This window comes from Bolinopsis microptera, chromosome 2, assembly GCF_026151205.1.
Source record: "Bolinopsis microptera isolate Bmic1 chromosome 2, MBARI_Bmic_1.0, whole genome shotgun sequence".
NCBI classification, from domain to species: Eukaryota; Metazoa; Ctenophora; class Tentaculata; order Lobata; family Bolinopsidae; genus Bolinopsis; species Bolinopsis microptera.
Genome location: NC_087073.1, coordinates 8,742,759 through 8,768,485, shown reverse-complemented (window position 1 = coordinate 8,768,485; position 25,727 = coordinate 8,742,759). Strand labels below are relative to the sequence as shown.

General features: G+C 36.9%; 3 protein-coding genes across 4 annotated transcripts in view; 2 read left to right on the top strand and 1 right to left on the bottom strand.

The window, feature by feature from the left end:
• Positions 1–7,000, bottom strand: part of LOC134826203 (uncharacterized) — a 37,729-nt gene extending 30,729 nt beyond the window's left edge. For both annotated transcript variants that reach the window (XM_063838488.1, XM_063838487.1), the window contains exons 1-6: positions 6,831–7,000; positions 6,501–6,624; positions 6,325–6,396; positions 5,970–6,033; positions 5,652–5,788; positions 5,309–5,514 (exon numbers count right to left, since the gene is read on the bottom strand). In XM_063838488.1, coding sequence (XP_063694558.1) covers positions 5,309–5,514; positions 5,652–5,788; positions 5,970–6,033; positions 6,325–6,396; positions 6,501–6,624; positions 6,831–6,974 — 747 coding nt within the window. In that variant the 5' untranslated portion in view covers positions 6,975–7,000. The remainder of the gene's footprint in view (positions 1–5,308; positions 5,515–5,651; positions 5,789–5,969; positions 6,034–6,324; positions 6,397–6,500; positions 6,625–6,830) is intronic.
• Positions 7,001–12,265: 5,265 nt separating this feature from the next.
• LOC134811535 (uncharacterized) lies at positions 12,266–18,087 on the top strand. The gene is made up of 4 exons (XM_063818406.1): positions 12,266–12,394; positions 12,544–12,678; positions 12,878–12,973; positions 17,272–18,087. The coding sequence occupies exons 1-4, from the start codon at positions 12,290–12,292 to the stop codon at positions 17,392–17,394; spliced, it is 459 nt and encodes a 152-aa protein (XP_063674476.1). The 5' UTR covers positions 12,266–12,289; the 3' UTR covers positions 17,395–18,087.
• A 279-nt stretch (positions 18,088–18,366) lies between these two features.
• Positions 18,367–24,822, top strand: LOC134826424 (apoptosis regulator R1-like). The gene is made up of 6 exons (XM_063838791.1): positions 18,367–18,471; positions 19,372–19,444; positions 20,073–20,172; positions 20,475–20,604; positions 22,584–22,710; positions 23,511–24,822. Exons 1-6 carry the CDS (start codon positions 18,371–18,373, stop codon positions 23,646–23,648), a joined length of 669 nt encoding a protein of 222 aa, XP_063694861.1. The 5' UTR covers positions 18,367–18,370; the 3' UTR covers positions 23,649–24,822.
• The last annotated feature ends 905 nt before the right edge of the window (positions 24,823–25,727 follow it).

Here is a 25,727-nt window from a genome sequence, read left to right as displayed (position 1 = left end):
AATATGTAGTACCTTACACTTGCCATCCTTCACATTGAATCTTAGGAGCCATTCCTTCTCCCACGCATTGAGTTTCAGTATATCATCTTGTGCAACACTGTGCTTAGCTGTGCTCGTTACTAGCTTAAGATCGTCAGCAAAGAGTGATACGAAGCTCTCAATTCCATCAGGGAGATCATTTATGAAGAGCAGGAAGAGCAGGGGGCCCAGCACGGTTCCTTGAGGGACCCCAGATGTTACAGCAAAGACTCTAGAAAATGATGATCCAACCCTGACGCGAAATGTTCTTCCTGTTAGAAAGTCTTCCACGACTGCAAGGGTGTTGCCAGATATTCCAAAGGATTGCAATTTTCTCAGCAATCGTTTGTGTGGTACAGAATCGAAAGCCTTCTGAAAATCGAGATACAGTATATCAGCTGACCCGTCCTTCTCTAGTATCTCACTGACAATGTCCATACATTCCAGGATTTATTTTGAGATTCACAACTTATGCACCAAAATTATGAATGGCATAATATTAATAGTTTATGATATGTACGCCAAATCGTGTGCAGTTTCGATAAACATTAAACATACATGTCAGTAATAACATCAAAATCATCATAATTTTTAAATGTTAAAACCATGCATTGAATTCTCTGCTCAAATATCAATGCAAAGAATTGTGCTATATTTTATATTTACCAAAGTACTTCCAGGGGGAGATTGTGATCTGTATTTGGCAGATAAGAAGATATTGATGGTTATCATAAGTGGATCGATGCATGTAGCGTTAATTATATCAACTAATGTCGGGGCACAACTTTACATAGCAGGGGGATGGATGCTGACTGGATTCCTAATCGCTGTTTTTGATGTCCTCCTCATCTTGCTGCTTCCTTTCATCGGTAGAATACAAAGAAAGAAGGGGAGTGGAGCAGGGTTAAAAAACATACAGTCGACAAGAGTGGAAGTAATCGCTAATGGACGGGATCTAAAAGATAATCTAAGCACAATTCAACGACTGGCTTTCTTTGTTCCTGATATCGCAGTCTTCCTGAACAACGTTAGATTAATATCCTGGTACACCGTTCTCATTTTTTGTCGTTGTATTCCTTCAATAACTCTGTTTTATAACAGACAAAAATAGCAAATTTTTTTTCTAGTAATATAGCATTTTACTTGGGAGCCATTCTAGCTTTTGGATCTACGACAGAGTTTTTGGCCTTCCCGGCTTCTTTTGAAATAGGTTCTGTCCTTGTTGGAATCGGTGATGCAGCCGTTATCAACATAGCGATTATGAGTAAATTTGGTATGTACGAAAAGTGGGGAATCAAAACAGACGGTTTGGCTGAGCGATCTACAGCAGTTTTTAACTTCTTCTTTTGCATTTCTCAGGCTTTTGGCGCTGTTCTCAGTGGCTTTACTGTCACTAGAGCAAGTGAAATTCCTGCTATTGGAGTAGCAGTTGCAGCGTGTCTGGTGAATACTGTCGGCTTTATATTGTGCATGCTGGTCAAATGATAGTCACAAACTTGTCCCCGCTCCAAAAACGTAAGAATGACTAACAAAAATCTCATTACGAATGTATGTTGTGTAGTATTTCCCGACTTTCTATTGAACGACAGATTTGTTGGTTTTCGTTTTACTATTTTTAAGCAACAGAAGGTTCATCTTTATTCTTTATTCTATATTTTGATGATACTGTAATTTTCAAAGTTTATCTCAATTTGATCACTGGTTTAACTGTTTCATGATCTCGAATTTCAAAATTACTGGGGGATAGTAATGTCAATACCATAAAAATGCAAACATCAATTAATCACAATATATTATACAGTTTGGCCAAGGGCCCTATGATATTATGTACTATGATAAACTATACTTGACAGTCGACAGTTAATGTATAAACTATTTTAATTTGAAAGTTATTTAAAACTGAGGGAATTGAACTATTCGCTATTTACCGATACCACACAGAACGATTTGCCGCAACGACTAGGCGGAATTCAGCAATAATTGAGACCTTTTTTCATACCGAGAACCAGTGGTTCAGATTTTCCTAACACAGATGGATCAAGATATACGCCATACGGGTCTCATCTCTTTTGGAACTGATGATAAACATATTTTGCTGTATATGAAACTAAGCAAAAAATACGAAATCAATTACAATGTACAAGTCTCTCGTTAGAAGTCATCTGGAGTATTGCTGTCCTCTGTGGAATTGCTCTAAGAACAAGGACATCCAACAGCTAGAAGGGATTCAGCGTACGTTTACATCGAAAATAGATGGCACCAGCACCTCAACTACTGGCAGAGATTAAAGGCCCTAGATCTGATGTCATTGCAAAGAAGAAGAGAACGGTATTTAATCATCAACATGTGGAAAGTTCTGCATTGCAAGTGCCCTAATGATATTGGTATCCAGTTCTCGGTGACTCTCAGACATGGTCAAAAAGCAGTTGTGCCCAGTATAGGTAAGTCCAGCAGTCAACGTAATCAAGCACTACATGACAACTCATTTGCAGTCACTGGACCTCGATTATGGAATGTAATCCCAACACATATGCACACCATCGAGGATCCTATGCAATTCAAAGTAGCTTTAACGAACTTTGTGAAGTCATTTCCGGACGAGCCTCCAGCTCCAGGATACAACCGTCGGAATGGAAACTCCTTGCTTGATTGGAGTGGTGATAAAACAGTTTCTACACTGTCCGGGGGGTCGACTTTTTCGATGGCCCGATAGAGGATTCTATGAAGCCCTACAAAGTAACAAAGTAAGTAATTAATTTGATTAAAAATCTTTACTATATGATTGTAAGTGCAAAATTCGCAGGAATGATGACTTTGGCGGTATGCTGTGATCTTTGCACCCCGTACATTTTCCTAGATGAGTGAATTTTAACACTGTTTATATTGCAGTGTCTGGATCTTTACGTATCCATTTCACGCGACATAATTAATTTACGAACATGGAATCCGAGTCTATTTTACTATTTTACTGCCGGCACTGAGAAACACTGATCTTGATTTTATTGTTGTGTCTTCATCTGCCCACTTTTAATCTTCAATCAGCGAAAATTTCTTTGTGATTTCGATTTTAAAAGCAGTGGTCTGTACCTACTTTTTCGTTGATAACTGGAAATGATGGATGGAGACAATAATGATTATGTAGTAGCAAACAACGCTGCAGTTGGAGCTCTGGAGTTGGAACCTAATAACAGTAAACCTTCGGACAGAATAAGTGCAGGAGATGCTAAAGGTAAACCTTTTAAAGTAATGCAATTTGTCAACTTTACTTCAGCTTCTATTTGTGCATATGGTAGATATAACTCGTTTCCTGTTTAAAAAGTAAGGTTTAAGCTGTAAACTGAATTTAATGAGATAATTATCCCCCAGGAGATGCTAAAAAGATAACAAATCATCAACTAGCTTTGATTGTCATATTTGCCTGTTTTGGAAATGGAACTGTTTTCATAGCAAGAAATTACACGGCTGGGTTTTACATAGATTTTCTAACAGAGAATAGCCTGAATAAAACGTTTGGTAAGCATCGTAAACATTTTCGTAATCGACCTCTAAACACAAAGTCATACTGTAAAAGTTTCAGTGAAAAAATATAAAATGTTTTGACCGTTACTTTCTCCTGACAGGTACTATAGCTATAGTAGTAATGGTCATCACCCAAGCTATCAGCCCCTACATTTCCACTATCCTCCCTGGCTTCAGAAAGATTCCACTTACAAAAAGATGTTTAATCCTCATTACGGGCAACATTTTGTGCTACTTCGTAATGGCTGCAGTAGATGTAATGGTAAAATTGGACCCAAGAGGAGCGCTTGTATTCACTGTTATTGGAGTTAGCAGAGCTTTACAGGGTTTCTGTGCTGGACTCTTCTTTGTGACTGTACAGGCGAGTTTGATTACCAATTCCTATATTGTATGTAGTTGCAGATTAAATGAAGGATCCATCTCAATTAGGATTTCAGGTCTGACTGCAAATTTATAACAAAAATGTTGATATTTCATAATATTTACTTTAGGGAGAGATCGTGGATCTGTATTTGGCAGATAAGAAGACATTGATGGTTTTCATAAGTGGATCGATGCATGTAGGGATTATCATAGCAGTAATTGTTGGCGCCGAACTATACATATCGGGAGGATGGATGCTAACAGGATTTCTTATCGCTATCTTTGATATCATTCCCATCCTACTCCTCCCATTCATCGGAAGAATACAACGAATGGTGGAGACTGGGGCGGCTACAAATCGAGTATTCTCGACAACGACTGAACATGAAGCGAACGGAAATGGACGCATTTTAAAAGACAAACCAAGCAGAAGTCAACAACTGGTTTTCTTTGTTCCTGATGTCGCCGTCTTCCTGAATAACAGTGTTTACATTATCCTCCTGTATTCTATTCCACCAAGAATAAAAGAGTTCAATGGTAAGTCACTGAGTACAGCTGTCTTACTCAGCTCATTGATGATCGTTGTTGCATTTCTTTCGAGTACAGCCCTTGGATTTATAGCAGACAGGAAAATAAGGGCAAATACTGTCATGCTTATAGGTAATATAGCATTTTACTTGGGAGCCGTTCTAGCTTTTGGGTCAACGACAGATTTTCTGGTGTTCCCGGCTTCCTTTGAAATAGGCTCTGTGCTTCTGGGGTTTGGAGATGCGGCAGTTTTAAACATAGCAGTTATGAGCAAATTCAGTTTGTTCGAAAAGTGGGGAGTGAAAACAGATGGTTTGGCTGAGCGATCTACAGCAGTTTTCAACCTTTTCTTTTGCATGTCTCAGGTTGTTGGCGTTGTTCTCAGTGGCTTTACTCTCACTAGAGCAAGTGAAATTCCTGCTATTGGAGTAGCAGTTGCAGCTTGTCTGGTGAACACTGTCGGCTTTATCTTTTGCATGCTGGTCAAATGATAGTCACAAACTTGTCCCCGCTCCAAAAACGTAAAAGTTACCAAGAGAAAATTCTATTTCAAATGCAAAGTATGTTGGGTAGTATTAAATATGTTATTTTCCGACTTTCTATATTGACAGTTGGTTTTGATTTTGTTGGTTTTCTCTTAATTTTCTTGTTGAGCAACGGAAGATGTATTTTTATTCTATATTTTGACGATACTGTACCTTTCAAATTTTATCTCTATTTAATCCCTGGTTTAACTGTTTCATAATCTGCAATTTAAAAATTACTGGCGGATACTAATGCCTGTTACCATAAAATTTAATTAATGCTGTGATAGACTATGTTTGACAGTTACTGTATAAACTCGATCAATAAATTTACAGAATTAGAATCGATAATTCACCTCGCTGTTTCTGATGAGCTGAGAAACAAGTGGGACGATGTCTTTTCCTGCATTCTCGAAACTGGGCATAATGTTCAGTTTGACCTTTTCTTTGTTTACAACCAAGCCTAGAACCAAGCCCTCAGGTGTTGAGAACACTTCCTCTATTTTATCGGAGATAAGAGCTTGTACTGCAGGGGACCGAATAACTTCTCTAATACTTTCATCTGGCAGAAAGTCAAGTCAGGTTTCAATTAGGTCAGATATTTCACCAAATTTTAATTGTATAACGGTTTTGTTAACGGACGGAATCAAAATCTTATGAGTTGCATACTGCAGTTTTAAGTGTTAAAACGTAACGTACCAAGTTGAAGAGAATTTAGGATGATCTCAGTTTTTTGAGTAACGTAGTGACTGAGATGTCCCGCGTCAAAGTACGTTGCCATTGTCGTCTTTTTCACGTTGTCTCGTATCTCCACGAAGTTATTCAGTAAAATACCGCTAATAGAAAACTGAGTTAGAAAACTGCTGACAAATAACAGGAATCAATTTTATGTGTTTCCAACTGGACTTTACTTATATGTGATTCAAAAACACAAGTTTGAGGAAAAAGCTTCGCTTAAAAATGGTTGTATTGGTCATTTAAGTTATTTCAACTTAACCAACCTCAAATTAACTTTACCTGCCGATTAAGAATGGGATTTTTTCGAACATCATCCTGATTGCCAACCAGTTTGTCATTCCCCCTGAGAAATGAAAACATTTGTATTACTGTGAAACATAATTATCTGGAATTTTAAAATAAATAAATTTACATTAATTGGATTTTAACTATCAAGGGATCTACCGAATAAGGATTTAAATCATTAAGTTTGCAATCACGGAAACTGGGCTAGAAGTAAGATTGAGTTGATCACTTTTTTCAATCCAAGCCTTTTATTATAATTTGGTATGCACAACCGATCATTTGGAAATTTGACTCTACCACTATCACTCTAATTATTCTAGCCAACATTATTTTTACTATAACAACCAACCTGCAAATCCGAAGAGACCAAAAGCTCTGATCAATTTGAATGCGTCAACCCATTTGTTGTCAATTTCTGTATCTGCAAATAGTTTCATAGTTGGAATCGCAATATTCAATCAATCAATTAGTACTACACATTTAATTGTTAATTAAGATTAAAGCTAAAAATGGATTTTAGCTAACCATCTTGGTAGATTTGATGAAGGACAATTCCAGTGACCATGATCAGAAGGGTGATGAAGTTGCTGATTGTTGCTTTATTGTACAAACATTTCAGTACACTGTCTAATGAGCAACAACCCTTACTCTGGATAAAGATTCAATTTAAAATGTATTGTTATTTGTTGAAAGTAGTGTGTCAAGTTGCTAAACCTATATAATATGTATGTAATGTATATTGAGGAAGCTAAAGGCGGTAACTGATTTGAGAAAGAAATAGTTATTTAAATTGCAAATAGCAGGAATTACCCAAAGAAATAAATAAATCATTAAGAATTCATTCAAATATATAACCTCTTGTAAGAGAACATTGCGACTGGTGGCAACAGAACGTTGCTCAAGAGATGTTTCTGTTCCAGTCACATAAACACTCGTAGGCTCACGATTGGTAGTTCGACTAGTGGGAGACCATGATGTACTCTCAGATTGTATTTTCATATACAGTCAGCAGGAGCTTACATGCTAGTTTTGTTGGAAAATATTTGTTAGATTGGTAAGATTAGGATAGGTGGTCCTTCTTTGATGATTTCAATCTAGTGCTGATTAAATTGTTAACAAAATTAAGATAAGATGCGCATTTTTTCCAGATTAACTTTTAACCCTCAATTAATTTTCCTATCATTCGGCTGAGACGAGGAGATCGCATAGATCCAATGGATCCTTAGCTACTCCCTAGTTATCATTAATTTTCAAATCAAACATAAACAAATTATCAATCTTGATGCCAGCCACATTATAAAATTTGAAATTAATCTTTAATTGGAGAGGTAATCCAGTTAAACACTTTTGTACAGTAAAGCAAAGTAACAACCCAGTCTTTTCAGAAAACCAGGATTAAAGATTTATTCGAAAATTTATAAATAATGAAACAATATATATATATATATGTATATCATATGGACATAATAATAGTTATTGGTAAATGCTAGATGGAAAATATTCCATTTAAATAGTCGATAAATACATGTAATGATATACGAATTACAACTCAAAGACACATTTCCTCAGCAAAAGCTATCTATTTGAGGTAATTTCACAACGATTAAAGCAGTCAATTCCATCCTGACAAACTACCACAAACATGATCCAAATCATCTTAAACGTAAGTAAAACTTGACTGTATAGGCATTAAACCTTGCTATAAAAGTTTGGTGATCTTGAAAGAAGCCATCCACATAGAATGAATTAACGGCCATACTTCTGGAACTCCCATTCTCTGTTATCAAGGGGGCAGACCTGTCGTGTCTTCAACCAACGTGAGATACAATGGAAATGAAAGGCATGGTTGCAAACTCCCCAGGCAACTGTACATTCATCACTGGTGTGACTTGCTTGATTTGCCTGGCATTCAATGCACAAATCCATGATGTGGTTACGGCAAATAGCACAATTATCCACTACTATGTCCCAAGCCCAGAGAGCAACAGCATTCCATTTCTTCACATCAAATCGTTTTTTGTCAGATTTCGCAACTGCAGTAGAAGAGGAAGGTTCTTCATCGACATCCATTTGTTATTGAGCTGATGTAAGTATAACTATTAGTCATATATTATGTAACAGTCAATACATTTTAATGTTGCAAGGGCATGGCCAGTCCCCATTCATTGCATGCCGCTAGTTTCACTGCTTCTTAATAAATAGATCCAATAAAATCAACCATTTGATAAAAGTCAACAAATTGGGTGATGTTATAACCCCCGATATTTAAGAAGGTTGAACCTAAAAGGATACAAGAACTAATTAAAATGTGCCATGAAAGAACATCTTCTTGTACAAACTAAATGGTTTGTAATCATACAATCTAGTACAACCAGGATCTAAGGGGCACGTATCTTAAACGTTTGCAGATGATACATTCAATTACAGTACACTTGCACAAAACAATAAATTGAGATCTATTTCACATAAAAATGATGTAGCCTGATGGTGTCTTCAATCATTTGCAAAAAGATGGTTACTTGTTCAAGTCTTGCACATACAATGAATACCATAAGTAAGCTGGGACTTCATTAGGCTTTTGAAAGGTATGATATCGATACAGGATAATTATTCAAACAATATACACATAATATAGCAATGACCCTATATACAAATTCTTTAAAAATGGTACAAATTTTAAAAACTGAGGTAAAAATAAAAACCCTTTGCAATAATTAATATATATAAAATATATAACAAATTCACATCACAACAAAAAGCAGTTTAGACCCCATCCAACAAGCACTCCATGACCTTTTAGGGTTTAGGAGTATCGATACAGGTATAAAATCATAAAAACCGTGATAAGTTTATTTTTATTTTTTTATGAAACAAGAATTTAAGTAATTAAATTGAGGACCCTGCCAAAATTTTGGAAGGGTAACCTTTATACTACAAATGGTTGTATTATAGAACAATTTTATTTTAGAAAAAGTAAATTCAGTCCTATGCTTTGCACTTTATTTACAATCACATAGTAAAATAAAATTAAAAAGTTCCCTTATTGATACTTTTAAAATATCTCAAATTCAATTTCCTCATGTTTCTCTATTTTTTGCTTTTCTAATTTGCTTGACCTTATAGGTTTATGTTTACAAGTTTTACACAATAGTTATAAGCCAATATTGTATACATTGTTTTCAAAATGAAATGCTGCAATGTTTTATTGCACAAATTAGAAAAATTTTTATTTCAATTCTTTTTACAGACGATTTCCGTAAAAATGTGTATCAAGCATAGTGGACCATCCAAAATTTAAATGTACTTAATTTGATTTAAATTTAGTGCAAGACTAATTCATTTAACCACGAGCCTTTTCCTATTACATAACTGTTAACGCGCACGCGCTTGTTTCCTTTGCTACCGAGCGCGTGATACTGCAAGCGCGCGATGGCATGGCTTGGGTTAAATGTCAAAGCAAAAAGATCGGCTACAATTTTAGCTACAAAATATGTTTATAAAAGAGTTTCCGATTTTTGAGATTTTGGTAGCGCCGCGCGCATAAAAATGGAACGCAAACTGAAGTTATTAAATGAAACAATTGTATAACAATAACCCTATGTAAAAATTTTGTATAATAAAATTCAATAACAATTTTTAAACTCAAAACTGAAACGAACTTAACGGGTGATACTCGTAAAATATCTGTTCCATGTATTTGACCGTCGACGAGTCCAAATCGGCGCGCGTCCTGGTAGGTTGTAAACCTACAAAAACTAACTTATTTACAATTTCAAAATTTATTTTGTTTGCCGGATTTTTATTATTATTGAAATACATTGCTTGCCACTGCTGAATAGAACTAGGTTTTGTCACTTCACAACTCATCATAAGCACTTTTTCATACATGATAGCAATATGGAATCTGGAATCTGCAATCTTGAATCGCCAAAAACAGTTTTTTTAAAAGATAAATGAACACATATTATATATGTCTGGACAAACATATTACATGAACTCGACAACAGGCAATATTTATATTTATTTATATTATTATTTATTTATATTATTAGTTGGCATGTTCTGTTCTTATGACTGGTATATTTTATTTATCTCTATCGCCTTAATAATAAAGTTTCAAGATTGTTTTAATTTTTTCTATAATTTTTGTTTTGCTAGTAATTTTCTTAAATCCTTCGCCATGGACAAAAAATACGAGACATCTTTGTCAGAAGTCTCCTACAACCTCACCCCGCCCCTATGATGGACTAGATATGTATATAATATTAATTGATTGTTGACATTTCCTATAATATTGGTAGCAGTGGACAGTGAAACAAATTTAGTGAAACAAATTTAAAATTTTATCCTTTATTTTACAATCATAATATAATAATATTTATAAGCCTCCGTTTTGAAAGTTTTAAATTTTAATACATTCACATTTCTATATAAAATTCAATTTTATGTAAAAGTCAATAACTGGCCGCCAAAGCCGCGCATTCTTGAAAACAGGATTAACTTGATTATAGTTATACGACTATGTAAATTTAAAACTATCCGTGGTTTTTTCTTTTAAATAAATAAATTATAATTTTACCTAAGTCCAAAGCCAGCTTTGAAAAATTTACTATTAAATCATAATATATCGTCAACTTTAAATATTTACAATGCAACAATTCATTAATCTGTAAACACGCGTACTCCAGCCCCTAAACGCATAAATTGTTATGCGGCGCGGCTCAAGCCGCGCACGCACGTATTATTTTATACTGTTTGCTTTCTAATAAATATCGTGCCAATGTGTACGTCTAAATTGTAAACGTTCATGTTTTGTGTAAAGTGAATCCAATTGGGACTAGTGACAAGGATAAGGACCCAAGTGCCTGGACAATTTCTGTTACCTCTGTATATTGTACTCTGCCTATTGCATCACTTGACTTAACAATTTATTGTATATTATATACTGTTCTATTATGATTCCATTTTCTTAAATAATTTTTATGCAGTCACCCAGATAGGTTTTACAACAAAAGATGGTTCCTTTAGTCAACCGTAGGAGAAGAGAAAGCTCAACAACAAATTAGATGGCTGCATTTTGTTTTGATTTTATTAGGTCTTAGTATTTATTCCTATTGTCTTAAAGTTTTAAGAGAACTCACCTTAAATTATTTTAATGCAGTCACTCAGATAAGTTTATATCAGGACAATTCAATAAAGGCACATACTCTGCCCACAATAAGGGGCCATAATTGTTTCAATTATGTAACTGTATAGAATTATTATTATTATTTACAACAAAACACTTCGATATCATTGACAAATTTACTGACTATATTGGGTAATTTCTCGTTGAGACTGAATCACTAAGCCTGAATAGATGTGTTATAACCCGTGGACTGAGGTCTGAGTCCCTTCTTCGTTTTTCTTTTGATGAAATGCTTATTTTAAGCAGTGGTGTGACTTACTTACGTCCCTCCCACTGTTAAGTTTTTAAATGCCCCAGGACTCTTTTTAAAATGTCAATATCCAAGAAGACCACCCAGTCCGTGGACTACGACCAGCCTTGACAGGGTCCACATCATCGCACTCAAATTTCAAGTGACAAGCTTGTTAGTCTATCAAATCATCTTACCAGATCGGTTCACATCATGCACATTAGAAGGTTTTTCTCAATGAAACAAAAAATTTAATTTTAGCACATTAAAAAGAATTAAGAAGTCTCTACCTAGGCTGTGGGTCCATGGATTTTGTCTAGCAGACAGTCCCATGTCAATTGTCAGTAATTGGAATAGTTGTTGTTGTTGTTAATGATAATGGTAATTGATAACACTCCACAGAAATCGAATGACTTAAAGACCGCAGCACATATCAATTCTAATTGTTAGTTCCATTCAGCATCTTATCATGTTACAATTAATACTAGTCATAACTAATTGCGTACCATTCATACTATTATGTCAAAAGTAGTTCGCAGACTGGTGTGTGGAGTGGTGCATGGACCGGGCTTCAATTCTTGAATACTGCCTACAGCTTTTTATACCCCCAAATATTTTGTGTGCTGATCAAACGTTCAATTGGAAGGGATAGTGTACAAAACAGATATTTTTTGTTTGAAAAATCCTAAATTTGGGAAAATGCTGCCCTGCTTCAATATAATTTACGGGGGCAGTTGTCCCCCCCCCCCCCCCCCCCTCTTATTTCAGGCTCTAAAACAATTTGCTTTTCATGAAATGTTGATGATGTCACATTTTCATTTTTATTATTATTATTAATAATGTTTAGTATTTAACTTAATTTCAATTAGTTATAAATATCGCACTGTAGAAGCCTCGATGACGACTAAAATTGGCATTGATCAGTCCCATGGATTCATGCAGGAAATAATCAACAATCAATTTGACAGAAAAAGTTATCAACTGGAGGTTGAAGATCTGAAGGTATGACCTAACCAACATTTTCTGAAATCATAAAAATAGTATTGCTTACTTACTTTGTTGTTATCAAGAGATATCATTGCCTCCCATGTAATGTATGACAACAAGTGAGAAAACAGTATCACTATCAGTTGCACAAATACTTTTCTTAGGCTGTACGGGAGAAAAAAGTGGAAGAATATGAAGACAAATTAAGGATTGAGGAGAAAAAAAAGAGAGAAGAACGTCGGAAAAAGCGAGAAAAGGTGCCCACTCAACAAAATTACATTCCACCATCACAAAGAAAGGTATATTGAATTTTGTTTTTCAAATCCTCATTGGATTGTAAATTGTAAATAATATAATATTTAAATGTTCATACTATCCTGGACTTTTAGATTGCAATTGATTTACACAACGATTTTAAACCTTTATTGGCTCCTTACTTGAATTCAATTTTAGTATAGCTCATATTCGTTAATGTCTAATTAATATTATTATAATAAGGTTCAGATTACCCCCCCTCGCTACTTGGGTAAAACAGTGTTCAAGATGGAGGTAGAGTACGGGCCCAACAAATATGCTCCAATTAAAATTAGAGAAGTGAGTATTGTATAAAATGTTTAAAGTACATCCATGCAAGTGTAAAAATGTGTTTTAGCAATATTGTCTGTACTTGGTAAACTATTCATTGAATTCGCACCATACCTGGTGTGAGATTTCCCTTATTTATCATTCTGCACATTCACCTTAATCCAGCCCCCTCCCTCTTGGATTTCTCTGAATCCCCATAATTCCTCATTATAATAAATTCTCGAATAATAAACTTATATACTCATAGTAATTGTTGCGACTCTTGTCATTTTGAATTTGTACATTGCTGATTCAATATTCACTTAGATATTTATCATAGATAATAGCTAATCAATATTATGATTGATAATCAATAATCATGGCAAAATGGATCAAAAGAAACGAATTTTATATAAATTTTGGAAACAATTTGTAAATGACCACATTGCACGACCAATCAACTTATTCGATTAAATGATGATAATTAATTGAATCCAACAATATTTCAATTATCTTAATTCCATAATTCAAATTTGCGGCAGTGTCTTGGTATGAATATCCATTATCCAACAACCCTACTGCAGGTAAAACTTTTTCTCCTAAAACTTCGGCCCCTGCCCTCTTTCCTGGATATTTACAAGTCCGTCCCATAATCCATATGTTCCTTAGACGGGTGCAAGCAATGCTCTGTTCACAAACAGAGCAACGTGTAATGCTTTATACTGTTTTTTCTCTGAAAATATATAAAACCGCCCAAAAGTATGTAAGATATTTATTTACTGCTCACAAATGAATAATCTGTGAGTAACACGCTTGACTTACTTGACTTAAGGCGGGTAGTATTCCCGAGATCCATTGACAACAGTTCTCCACAGCTTTCTGTCCTCCATCAGTCTAGCTATCTCATCTACTGATTTCAGCCCAGTATCTGCTTTTAGGTTATCTAGTAGTGTTAGGTAAGGTCGCCCCCTGTTAGTATGCCCATGACTCGGCTTCCAGAGGATCAGTTTGTTCAGTGTCAGCTCCGGATGTCGATGAGCATGACCTGCAAGTCTGAGCCTTCGTTGGGTTATCTTGGAGCTGACTTTAGGAAGATCACCGTACAGACTGTGGTTGCTGACATGGTCTCGATATTGATTGATGTTAAGGGCCATTCTTAACATTCGTGTATAGCAACCATCAACCATCTTCTCCAGCCTTTTCGTCATAGTCCAAGTCTCAGAACCGTATAGAAGCACCGACTCGACTAGTGCTGTGAACACTCTGGTCTTGATAGACTTTCTAAGGTTAGATTTCCAAAGTTTTTTGAGAGTGTGGCATGCTCCCCATGCTCTTCCTTTCCTAACCCTGATATCACTCTCACTGTCTCTGATTCTAGAACCAAGATAGGTAAAGTCTTCCACGTGCTCTATTGTGTTGTTACCCAGGGACTTGATGGTATCAGGGTTCTCGATGTTCTGAGAAATGAATTTGGTTTTCCCTTCATTCATTTTAAGTCCCACTGTAGCAGCAACTCTTTCTACCTCTAGCATCAGCATCTCTGCCTCCTTTACAGTATCTGCTATCAGAGCAATGTCATCTGCAAAACCAGTGTCTGTTATCTTCTCCGCCTTGACTCTCCTACTCCGATAAGGCTTAATGGTAAATCCTATTTCAGGATGCTTGCTTAAGGCTTGTCTCATGCAATAGTCAAGGGCTATAATGAACAAGTATGGTGCTAATGTATCCCCTTGAAGAACTCCTGCCAGGATATCAAATAGCTCGGTATCCCCATCTGGTGTTATAACTTTGCCCTTCGTGTTGACATAGAGAAGATTAATGATATCTACAATACTGTCCGGTATTCCATAGGCCTTTAGTATTTGCATCAAAATTCCCCGGTGAAGTGAATCAAAGGCCTTCTTAAAATCAACAAACACCATAGCTACCGGTAAATTTCTCTGTCTAGCCCCCTCTAGAATCCTTCTGAGTGCCAAGATGTGACTAGTAGTGGACCGTCCTTCCCGAAAACCATTCTGAGTGTCCCTAAGTACCCCCTCTATAGCCGGCTGGATCCTATTAAGCACCATTCTATTGAGAGTCTTAGCTACGAGAGAAGTCAAAGATATCCCCCTCCAGTTTCCAGGGTTGGTCAAGTCTCCCTTTTTGGGAACCGGGATGATGTTACTTATCCTCCACTGATCTGGCGCAATACCATCTGTCAGGGCTTTGTTGCAGAAGGACAGCACGATTTCATCCAGGTCGCATCTTTTGAGGACTTCAGGTGGTATGCCGTCATCACCTGGTGCTTTACCTTCTTTTATCCTGTGTTTAGCAGCTTTAAGCTCATCCACAGTAAAAGGTTCTGTACTGATGTTGAGTCCTTCAAACTGAGTCTCGATCCTAGGATGCTCGTTTTCCACATCCGGTATACTCCCTAACAGATTCGTGAAATGCCCAAGCCAATTTTTCTTCCTTTCTTCGGCTCCGTTGCCCCTTATTTGAGTTGCCCCCTTGGCCTTCCTGCCAGTTATCTCATTTATGACATTCCAACTTTCTTTGTTTTTGCATCTGTCTGCAGCCATTTCGACCCTTCTAACCTTGGCAACTAGATCTTCTTCAAAGATGTCCTGGTACACCTGATCCAGTTCAGTTTTTAGTAGCTTAACAGACAGTCGACTGTCTTCACTAGGATCCCGGTGATAGACAGTCTCTGCTTGCTGCAAGGCTGTACGCACGCTTTGAACTCGCTGATCACCCGCGAAATCGTCACGTCTCTTCTTTTCTCTCTTAGGCAGTATGGCTTTGTTGGTATCAGCAATCGCATCAACAAAATGCCCATACAGTTCCGTAACCTCACTTTCATCGGTTTGCTCGCATAAAGCAGAGTACCGATTCTTGACTTCTACTGCATATCTCTTCTGTAGGTCTTCATCCGATTTAAGTGCTCCCCAATTATACCAGGTTTTCTTGGGTTGCTTTTTTGCTCGTCGAAGAGATAGCTTGATCTTAGACAAAACAAGTCTATGATCAGTACCCAGTGTACTAAAGAAGCTGTAGACTTCAGTATTTTTGACACTGTTCCTCCACTTCTTCCTCACTAGAATAAAGTCTAACTGAGACTTATTCAGGGTTCCATCCGATAGGTGAGTCCACATCTTACCCCGCTTCTTTCTGAACCTGGTGTTTGTAATCTCCAGATTACATTCCAGGGCAGTATCCCGAAGCAGCTCCCCATTTCTGTTGGTTCTCTCATGGAAATACCAACCAAAGTCATTCTCGTCCCTCTTTGATAGGTGAGCGTTAAAATCCCCGATCACCTCCAAGAAGTTGTGAGCAGGGATCTGTGAGACTGCACACCTTAGATCGGTATGAAACTTCTCTGCTGCTTCTACACTATCTGCCTCCGTAGGTCCGTAGACACAGACGAAGGTTGGTTTAGGATTACCATTTAGAGATATCTTAAGGATTCTCTCCGTTACTGGTGCTATCTCCGTAGTTGCGTCAAATGCCTTGCTAGTTAGGATGAATCCCACTCCGCCCACTGCTGCCTGGGCCCGATTCCTAGTAGCTGATGAAGTAATTAGATAGCTGCTCTTGCCAACTCTCTCTACTTTGACAGGCTCTTCATGGACTATCCTGTGCTCTTGGATACCTACAATCTCTGCTCCACTCTTCTCGAAAAGATGTACCATCTCCAGTTTCCTCTGAGCAGTTCTTATCGTTCTAGTGTTAAGAGTGCCTACCCAGGTAATGTCGGTACATGAAAATAAACTTTTTTTGTTGTTTTCGTTTATGTTGGGTGTTTCAGGTTGATTAGGCTCATCATTCACCAACCTTCCATTCGGATTTAAGTTGGTGAAATCATTACCACCTTCACGTCCAGAAACAAAAGTAGGGGCTGATACCCTAGTGCTGTAAGAACTATTCATCATGTTTCTTTTCTGTTGGCTATGTGACACGTGAGCCACCTGCGCCACTGGAATGGCTCTCTTGATAGCTACTTCATCAGTAGATGTTCCCACATACAGTAAATAAAACGGAAAGATGACAGATGGTGCTCCCATAGTTCCGGAATCTGTTACATCTTCATTAACCCAAATCACCATCATCACGAGCTTGTTCTGAGGATGCCCGGCTTTTTTTCGGGGGTGCACCCCTAGATCCGCTGTGTTCAGTTACAACTCCATCACTGAAGTTGCATGCAGCCCCACCTCGAGCAGGATGTGGCTCTTCACCACGCACAGACGGTCTGAATGTACAGAGTTGAATCTGCAGCATCCTAGGTTTACCCGTAATAGAGCAAAACCTTTGGGGCCAAAAGTAACACGCACGCATTATAATTTCAGAGCGAATGCATCAAGAAAGCCTGTCAACTATTCGTTAGTAGGTACGACTTGCCTGTAGACAACATTCAGACTCTTGAAGCTCATATTACCATGCAAATGGGACTGGTTGCATTCCCGTCCTAAAACTATGCCCTTCAATAATTAAGTTATTTTAACTTGTATAATTTAAATTTAATAAGTATCATGTTGGTATCTGACATGTTATTCACTGTTGTCCCTCCTTGGAGGATTTAACATTGCATGACTGTGTTGAATGAGTATTCAGAAAAGTTTTATATTTCTCCTGCTCCTTGGTACTCAACTTCCCGCTAATTGTTTATTAAATTGTATTGTTTAGCATTATTACTGACGTTAGATAATTGTAATAATTGATTTGAATACAGATATTGATGAGGTGATCCATATTTTCGCACTAGAGTTCAGATTGGAAGGCCGTAAAGATTTCAAAAGGGGTCGCAAGCAGCAAGGGAAATATTTCAATAGACTTTTGAACTAAATTGGGTAAATGCTCATTTTAGTTCAGTTTTTATATCGAATTTATTGATCATCTAATCGCCAGCAACGAATCTATAAGTTTGCCTTGTGATAATGCGAAGGATACTTTAACACTGGTATGTTAATTTTGTTAGCATCTTTTGGTTTATAACTTGGCCAAGTTCTGTGTAATTTCGAGTTCTAAAACTTTTTAAAAACATTTTAATCTTTAAGTTTATGTTATTTTTTAATAATATGTGACTACAGGAAGTTGGATTTTTTGCATGCCACATGATCAAATGTGCTGTTCTAATGATATATCTTAATTAACAGTTAAACTTAGGCATACAAGTTTTTATTGGATACCTGCCCTATCCGGATTCCGGGCAATGTTGAAATATTGGCGACCTGCCATTTAATGTTTAAAATTGAAACTCCTTAGATGTTGAAAATACGTAATTTTACTAGTACATAATTGATATAATTGACTATGATATTGTAACATATGGGCTAGAATAAGATAGCATTCCTTACTAGGGGTAACCTTTGTAAAAATTAAAGATATTTCATACTAATTGTAAATTAATGTTGAACTAAATGTTCACCGTCCACATTAGAACTAAATATGGCATCGCCGCCTGTGATGACGGAAACTGAACAATCGAGTAGTACCGGTGATGACGGGGGAGTGGACAACATCATCAGGACCTTCATGATCGAACAAGAGTAAGTTTCCAATCTGAAAATTTATAATAATATAGTATTCAGGTAGTAAACAAATATAGTTTGTTGAATACCTGAATACTCGCCAACATTTGAAGGTATCTGTCTAACGGCAGGTGGCAGGTTTAAAAATGCTGGTGAGACGGTGTAAGAGATATTTTTATGATAGCCATGTAGCGTGCACCCGTACTGTAGGTATTTGGGTCACGGGTCTTGTGACCCAAATACCTACTCTACATTTAGGATAAGCTTGGCAATAAAAGTCCCCAAAGGTCATCATTTATCTGTTTATCGAATTTTCCTAGTATGAAAAAATGTTATTAGAAAACGATTACAGTGTACTTATACTGATGACCTAAGTTTTATCTTTTTTAAGCAATACCAACCTTTCCAGTGCAGTCGTTGAGTAATTATTCCTAGCTAAAGGTTAATTTAATGGAGGTCCTGTCCTGTCCTGTCCTGTCCTGTCCTGTCCTGTCAGCAAATTTATTTTTAACTGTTTTCATCAGTTTGTACCATCCTATAAAGTAAATTTCTTTGTTTCAAAACAGTGTTGCTAAAAAATTACTGCAGAACCATTCTTACCTTACCTTTGTCAGAGCCTCTTGTAAAACGTGTTTATCAAAGTTAGTCAGGTGACAATGTAGTGAGATGAGCGTAGAGTGAGTTATCATCATTCTGAACCTTACAAACCATAGTTAAGATAATAATGGTTGTGCTGTAAGTTTTTAAGCAGCAATGTTCCGAGCCAAGGGAATAAATAAACCCTTTACAATGTAATTTTAGGAAGTTTTCTGTCGTCCACTGTATTCGAATATGTATTAGAATTGTTCGTTTGCACTTTTACACTCATCACCAATCACCATTATAATATCCTCCCTGTATTACAATGTTTCTATTTAGGCGAATAAGAGGATCGCAGCAGAGGGGCAGGCGGAACTCAGTCGTTGATCAGATCTTCAGAGGACAGGGCCAGGTGAGCTACAATACATGTTGGTTTGTTGTTAATCTAATCTAATTCACAGTCACACATAATTATATAATAATTGCGTTAATGTGTGTAATTAGCTGGTAATATTTTAACCTGGTTTAGTTTGTCGAATCTCTGACTGCTAGTTAAGTTGATTCTTATTTAACGATGGAGAGCACAAATGTAGTGTTTATCGAAAGTCGAAACCCTTACTAATTTTTGGAAATTCTTTGACAATGTGAGTGTGCCCCTTATTAATTTGTTTGCTCGTATGAACGGATAGGTCGAATCTGAAATGAAGACAAATAATCTCTAAGTTTGTGTATCATGAAACTTGATTTCATGTTGTTAAAAAATAACAATGCTAGATCTTATAGATTCTTTTTGACCTTTACAAAAAATGGAACATAACTCATTATAAAAGACCTCAGAAAGAGCAATACCTATAAATATCGTTACTAATTATTACTCGTTACTAATATTCTTACTAATTATTACTCGTAATTATACAAGATTTTCTAGACGGTAAGAGGTAATAAGTAACAGTAACTAAAGCCAGTATATATTTATATAAATAAAGTAAGACTGTATCGTGTAAGACCCCCAGGATCTAACGGCCCGCTCACCAAACCAGCAACTACAAGACAGTAGCAGTCCCCCAAACTCGGATGTGGGCCGACAGCTGGCTGAAATATCCCGACAACTGGACCAGCACTTCTACCAAGAGGAAACAGGTCGGTAATGTCACGTGACTTTATAGCTGTCACGTGGCTTTATATCTGTCACGTGACTTTATATCTGTCACGTGACTTTATATCTGTCACGTGACTTTATATATGTCACGTGTCTCATTTTGTATTGTCTTATCTGTTTTTGGTGGACATTTTAGCGTTTTATCTATCTTCCGGTGTTTTTGTGATTTTGGATTACCTCACATATATTTGAAAAACTTTTAAATAACAAATGACGTTCAGCTTACCAAAATAATAAAACTGACAAGGACCAGTAAAAAGAACTTGATAAACATTTCCCTCAGATAATCACATTGAGATCCTGGAAAGAAGGCCAGCTAGTAGAATGGACAATCTCCGCAGAATAATTCAGGGAGTATTCCAACACGGCATTACTGCTGGCCACGTTATGTCTCTCCTCATATTTGGATTCAGGTTAATTAATATATTCAATTAAATATTAAATATTAATATATTCAATTAATATATTCAATAGGGGGAGCAAAAATGGGGTGGTTATTTGATGGATGATAATTATAGGTCAGGTGTTGGTATGAGCAAGGAATTGTTCAGTTACATGCCCCTACACTTTAAATCTACTTTACATCTACTTAACATCTAATTTAAATATACTTTACATATATGTTACATCTACTGGTCTACTATAGTACTGTGCCTACACTTTACATCAATTACAATCTCGCTCTCCACTATGAAGAATAACGTATACTAGATATATATGCAAATAGGTCCTACAAGATAATTACTCTTTATACTGTTAGGGGTCGTTCACATATTATTACGTAATCACTTTTTGGACAATTTTTAACCCCCCCTCCCCCCTCCGTAATCAGTTAGCTATTGTGTCAAAATTACACTAGCGTAATCATTTGAAAACCCCCCTCCCCCTTCGGCTGATTACGTTATATGTGAAGTGTGAACCCCTTATACTGTATACATACACATTTTTGGCACAGCTACAGGAATGGTGATCACATTTTTCAGGAGTAATTGCAAACTCTAGTGCGAGTAACAAGGCCATTCGAATGCATTCTGGCTGATATCTCGTGTTAACTTTTACCAACTTGTTTACAACTAGCTGTTCTGTCAAGTGTTAAAACATTGTTTTGGCCAAACGTAAACTCCAAAACTGTACTTTAAAATGTTCCTTGGTAAAACAATTCATACCATAGTCTGAGTTTTTGGCACGCATCTATGTTTGATCATATGATTGTGAACTCGACATCAAACATCATTATCACGAGTTGTCTCATGTTTCAAAACAAAAGTAAACCCCGTGTCAGGTCGTGTTAAATACCCAGGCAACACCACAACAAGGCCAGAGTGACGAGCACGGGAAGTACTACTACCGGTTCTCCCGCAAGCTGATATTGGGTGTTAAAACATCGCAGTGCAACTCACAGACACCCTTCTTGTCTGCGTATTTGAGTAGTTTACCAGCTCCTCCCTGTTCACTGGATGCAACATATACTTAGATCATACACCTTGTTTAAATACAACGTCCAGGTACACACGTGTAACTGGAACTTGTCTAAAAGACGCCACGTAATTAGCAGACCTCCACCAATATAGCCCTGACATCATCCACTCCATTACAAGCTCGTTTGTTAGAGCACTGAGCCCCGAGCTCTCTGACTTGATCAGTGAGCATACATGGTCCATGGTAAGAGCGACAAGTCTGTGTCATTGAGATATCGTGACGCTTGTCTCGTAGCATGCCTGGACAAGTACAGCATCGATAATCGTTTGTACTAAAATTTGACTGTTTGGCCTTCGTTTTGGCACAGTTTGCCAAGTCGAAAACGTGGCGCGCAACGCGATTATTGCGATTTCACGTACGTTTATTTTATTATGGCTTCGGATTGTGTGATTCGATCAGATTTTATACACTCAGCTCACATACTCAGCCAGCCATACCAGTATACTTTACCAACTTCTAGTTAGATCGAATCAGGACGCTTTGCCAGTGAAATTATTGTATCGAGCGATAATTCGAAGACAATGAAATTGAAACGCACATCAAACATCTCTAATTAGATCCTCTAAATTGCAAATTCACATCCGAACATGCTCATGTGATTAGCTGATTAGCTGAACTCCCCTTCAGACAACTCTTCTACTAAAGTAGAAAATCGAGGAAAATTTAAGGCAGTGAACGAAATTATCGTTTTCTTAATACGAGACAGTGCTCAATCTATCCGATATAGGGGTCGGTCACGGTTCATATATTACGTAATCGCTTTTCGGCGAATTTAAAAAATTGGCCTCTCCCTCCGTAATCGATTTTACACTAGTGTATAAAATTACACTAGCGGAGTCATTTAGAAACCCCTCCCTCTCCCTCAGTGATTACGTAATATGCTAACTACCCCATATTGAACTTAATCTTTCAGGTACATAAGCCATCTCGTCAACAACGGAATTGAAAACGCAGAAGACATATGTCGACAGATAATGTCCAGTATCATTAAGTACATTAAAGATTACGTGGTCGCCTGGATTAAATCTATTGGAGGATGGGTAAGTCTTACCAACAATTTTCTCTGCTTGCTAATTATTTGAGTTTATCTCCTGATCCTCTCCTGTGAGCATTTATCTGCTAACTGAACAGGTATCAGCATTTTATAAGCCTCGGTGAGCCTTACCGGAACGGAGTAAAATAGATATTTTTACTGCACTGTGTGTTAGTTAATTCGGTTGATATCTATGACTCCCCGCTTTTATAAGCTACGAGATGGTTGGAATATGGTCTGAATCTGCTATTCACGCTGGTTGTATTACTAACAACATAACTGCTTTAAAATTATGTTTATTACTGTACTGTGCGGGATTAGTGGCTAATATGCCTGAATATTCTGAGGCCTAGATCGAGACCGCAATTTCAGAATGAGTTTTCAAATCGTGCTATAACTTGGTTAGGCAGGGTTCAAAGTTGCAAAAGAAATTAATGTAAGTTTCCTGTTAATGGCCGAAATTTAAATGATAGAAATCAGTAGAAACTACTGACGTTCACAGTGTCCTGTTAGCATGGCATGGGATCATTATTCGTTATGATCTCTAGATTTTTTCATATAAAATCATAAAGACCACAATTCAGAGATCAGACTACTGCTGGCATTCTTTCGGTTTGATCTCTAAACTATTCTGAATACGAATTATAAGCCCGGAATTCAGATTTTAGATTACTGCTGATATTTTCTCGGCTGCACGGTTACACAAAGCATTACTTTTCTCCCTGTATCATTCTCGTCAAACAAATTATAATATTATATTTTACTAACGTCACCGTTTTGTCATGAAATAACTTGACATATTCCCAGAACGGTTTCCTGGACGAAGTGAAACAGTACACGGAGCAGGCTCGCCAGTGGAACGTGAACCGGTTACACCTGTTAGTCGGGTTTGTTGTGGTGGTTACAGCGGTGAATGTTGGTGCTGTTGTTTGGAGGTACAAGTAGCACGCGGGTGTATGTTGGGCGGTATCTAGATAGTATCTAGATACCGCCGTATGTTGGCACCACTATTTCAGGGACCTCAAATCGGACTGTAAAATATTGTTTCAAGTTTAAAAGATGTTGGCTAAATGGTCGTGTCAGACGATTTAATCTATCGTGGCTCGATAGCAATAATAAAATGTGCAGGAATAGAGGATATTTCAGATATTATAATTCTTAATTAATTTATTTCAAGTTTTGTATAAATCTCAGTTTGATTGTAATTATTTTCGGTTATTAAGGGCAATCAATTAAGACATGTTTTTAAGAAACACTATCTTGCTTTGACGTATGTTGATATGTGTATTACCTGTATGTGTGTTCATCGGTAGTTAACGAATAGTAGAAAGTTAGGAAATTATTACAAATTAAAATATATATCTGTTAATTAAGAACTGTAGAGATAAATGGGGCCATGATCCGTAATATGCAAAGTTGACAGAAGTCAATTTGTTTTGGAATAAGCCAAAGAGCCCAAACTTGAATGCTTACCAATCATGTTCCTTTTACCGCTTCTTCTTGTTCTACTATCTCAGCTTCAACCGATAGGCACACATTAGCCCTATACAATCTTAATATTTTTCACTCTTAAAAAAGCTTTTAGGAATTGATTGCAATATCTTTTGCTGACTGACTACCTTCAAATTCTTGACCGCATGAATTGATGGATAACTTGAATAAATTATGAACATTTGATTATTTTATAATTGTTATTAATCGATATTCTCAGCACGTCCTTTCATTCAATCATGGTAACTCTAAAATCGAAATGTTTTTATGTAACGGGCGTAACAACCACATTTTCTTTATTCATTAATTAACATTGTGGATAATATCCAAAGTCCATCTCTAAGTGAGTCGAATCCTAATTGGAGGGTTTCCTAATAAATTAATCCTCTTTATCGAATTTGAATTTTGAAAAGAACCCTACGTTTTCAGACGTTGTGTGCCTGCTTCAGTCGTTATCTGAGCAAGTCTCGCTGTAACTAGTTGAATATACGATCTCGCTGTTTTACTTTTATACTGTTCTGTTAACTTCAGGAATACTCTAGTAGTGTTGGGGTTGTTTCCGTTTTTAAAATTTTTACCCGACAATGCTGTATCTCATTATAAAATGTTACCAATTCAACACAGTTTTATTATTAATGTTTACCTCTCACAGTGAATGTTGGTATATGGTATAGGGGCCATTCACATATTTCTTTCGTCACTGAAGAAAAGGGAGGGGTCTCCGAAACGATTACGTTTTATATCATTTTTTTCATTACAGTTATAATGTTATATGTTAATGGGGTCTAAAAATGGCCAATTAGTGGGTACATAATATGTGAAGGTCCCTTTTATATCGCACAATACAATATAAATTGCTGTACATTTAATCATGCGACATATGAATTTGTAGGGCCACTTTTAGCGCTCCCACTAATTCGCTCGCCCAAATTAAAAAAAATCTTGTGAAAAGGCCTTTACCTGAGGGTAATTAAGCTAAATTAATGTATTTTTGGACGCTGATTCCGAATCACCCCCATGACGTGGGGTAAAAATGCTTCCATGGAGAGTTATGGGCAAAAATTGTTTTGGTCACGTGACAGGCTAGTTAAACACGAATTATGTTGTCTAGTGCTCTGGTTAGGGTTAGGCCTAGGGTTGTGGTTTGCTACACGTTGTAATTGTACACCTCTCGTGCACGCGAAGCGTGCACTCCGGTTAGGTCGCCCCCGTCGGCTGACCGGAGATAAAGGCCGCCGCGCGCTTCGTGTGTCAAGTTGTGGTTAGGGTTAATATATAATGGATTATATATAATGGATTATATATAATGGATAGCTTGGGGGTTAGGGTTGCAGGATTAGCCGATTAGATTTAGGGTTTGTGTAAAACTAAAACCGTTCCGTTTGGCCGCAAAACCATGAAAACCAAAGTCACGTGATAATTTTAAGTCGAGCGAATTAGTAAAAGCGCAATACACTTGTATTAATATTGCACGTTGTGACTTCCATTGTCGTTTCAGTTTCACTAGTAGTAGTATCGGGGCAAAAGTCACGA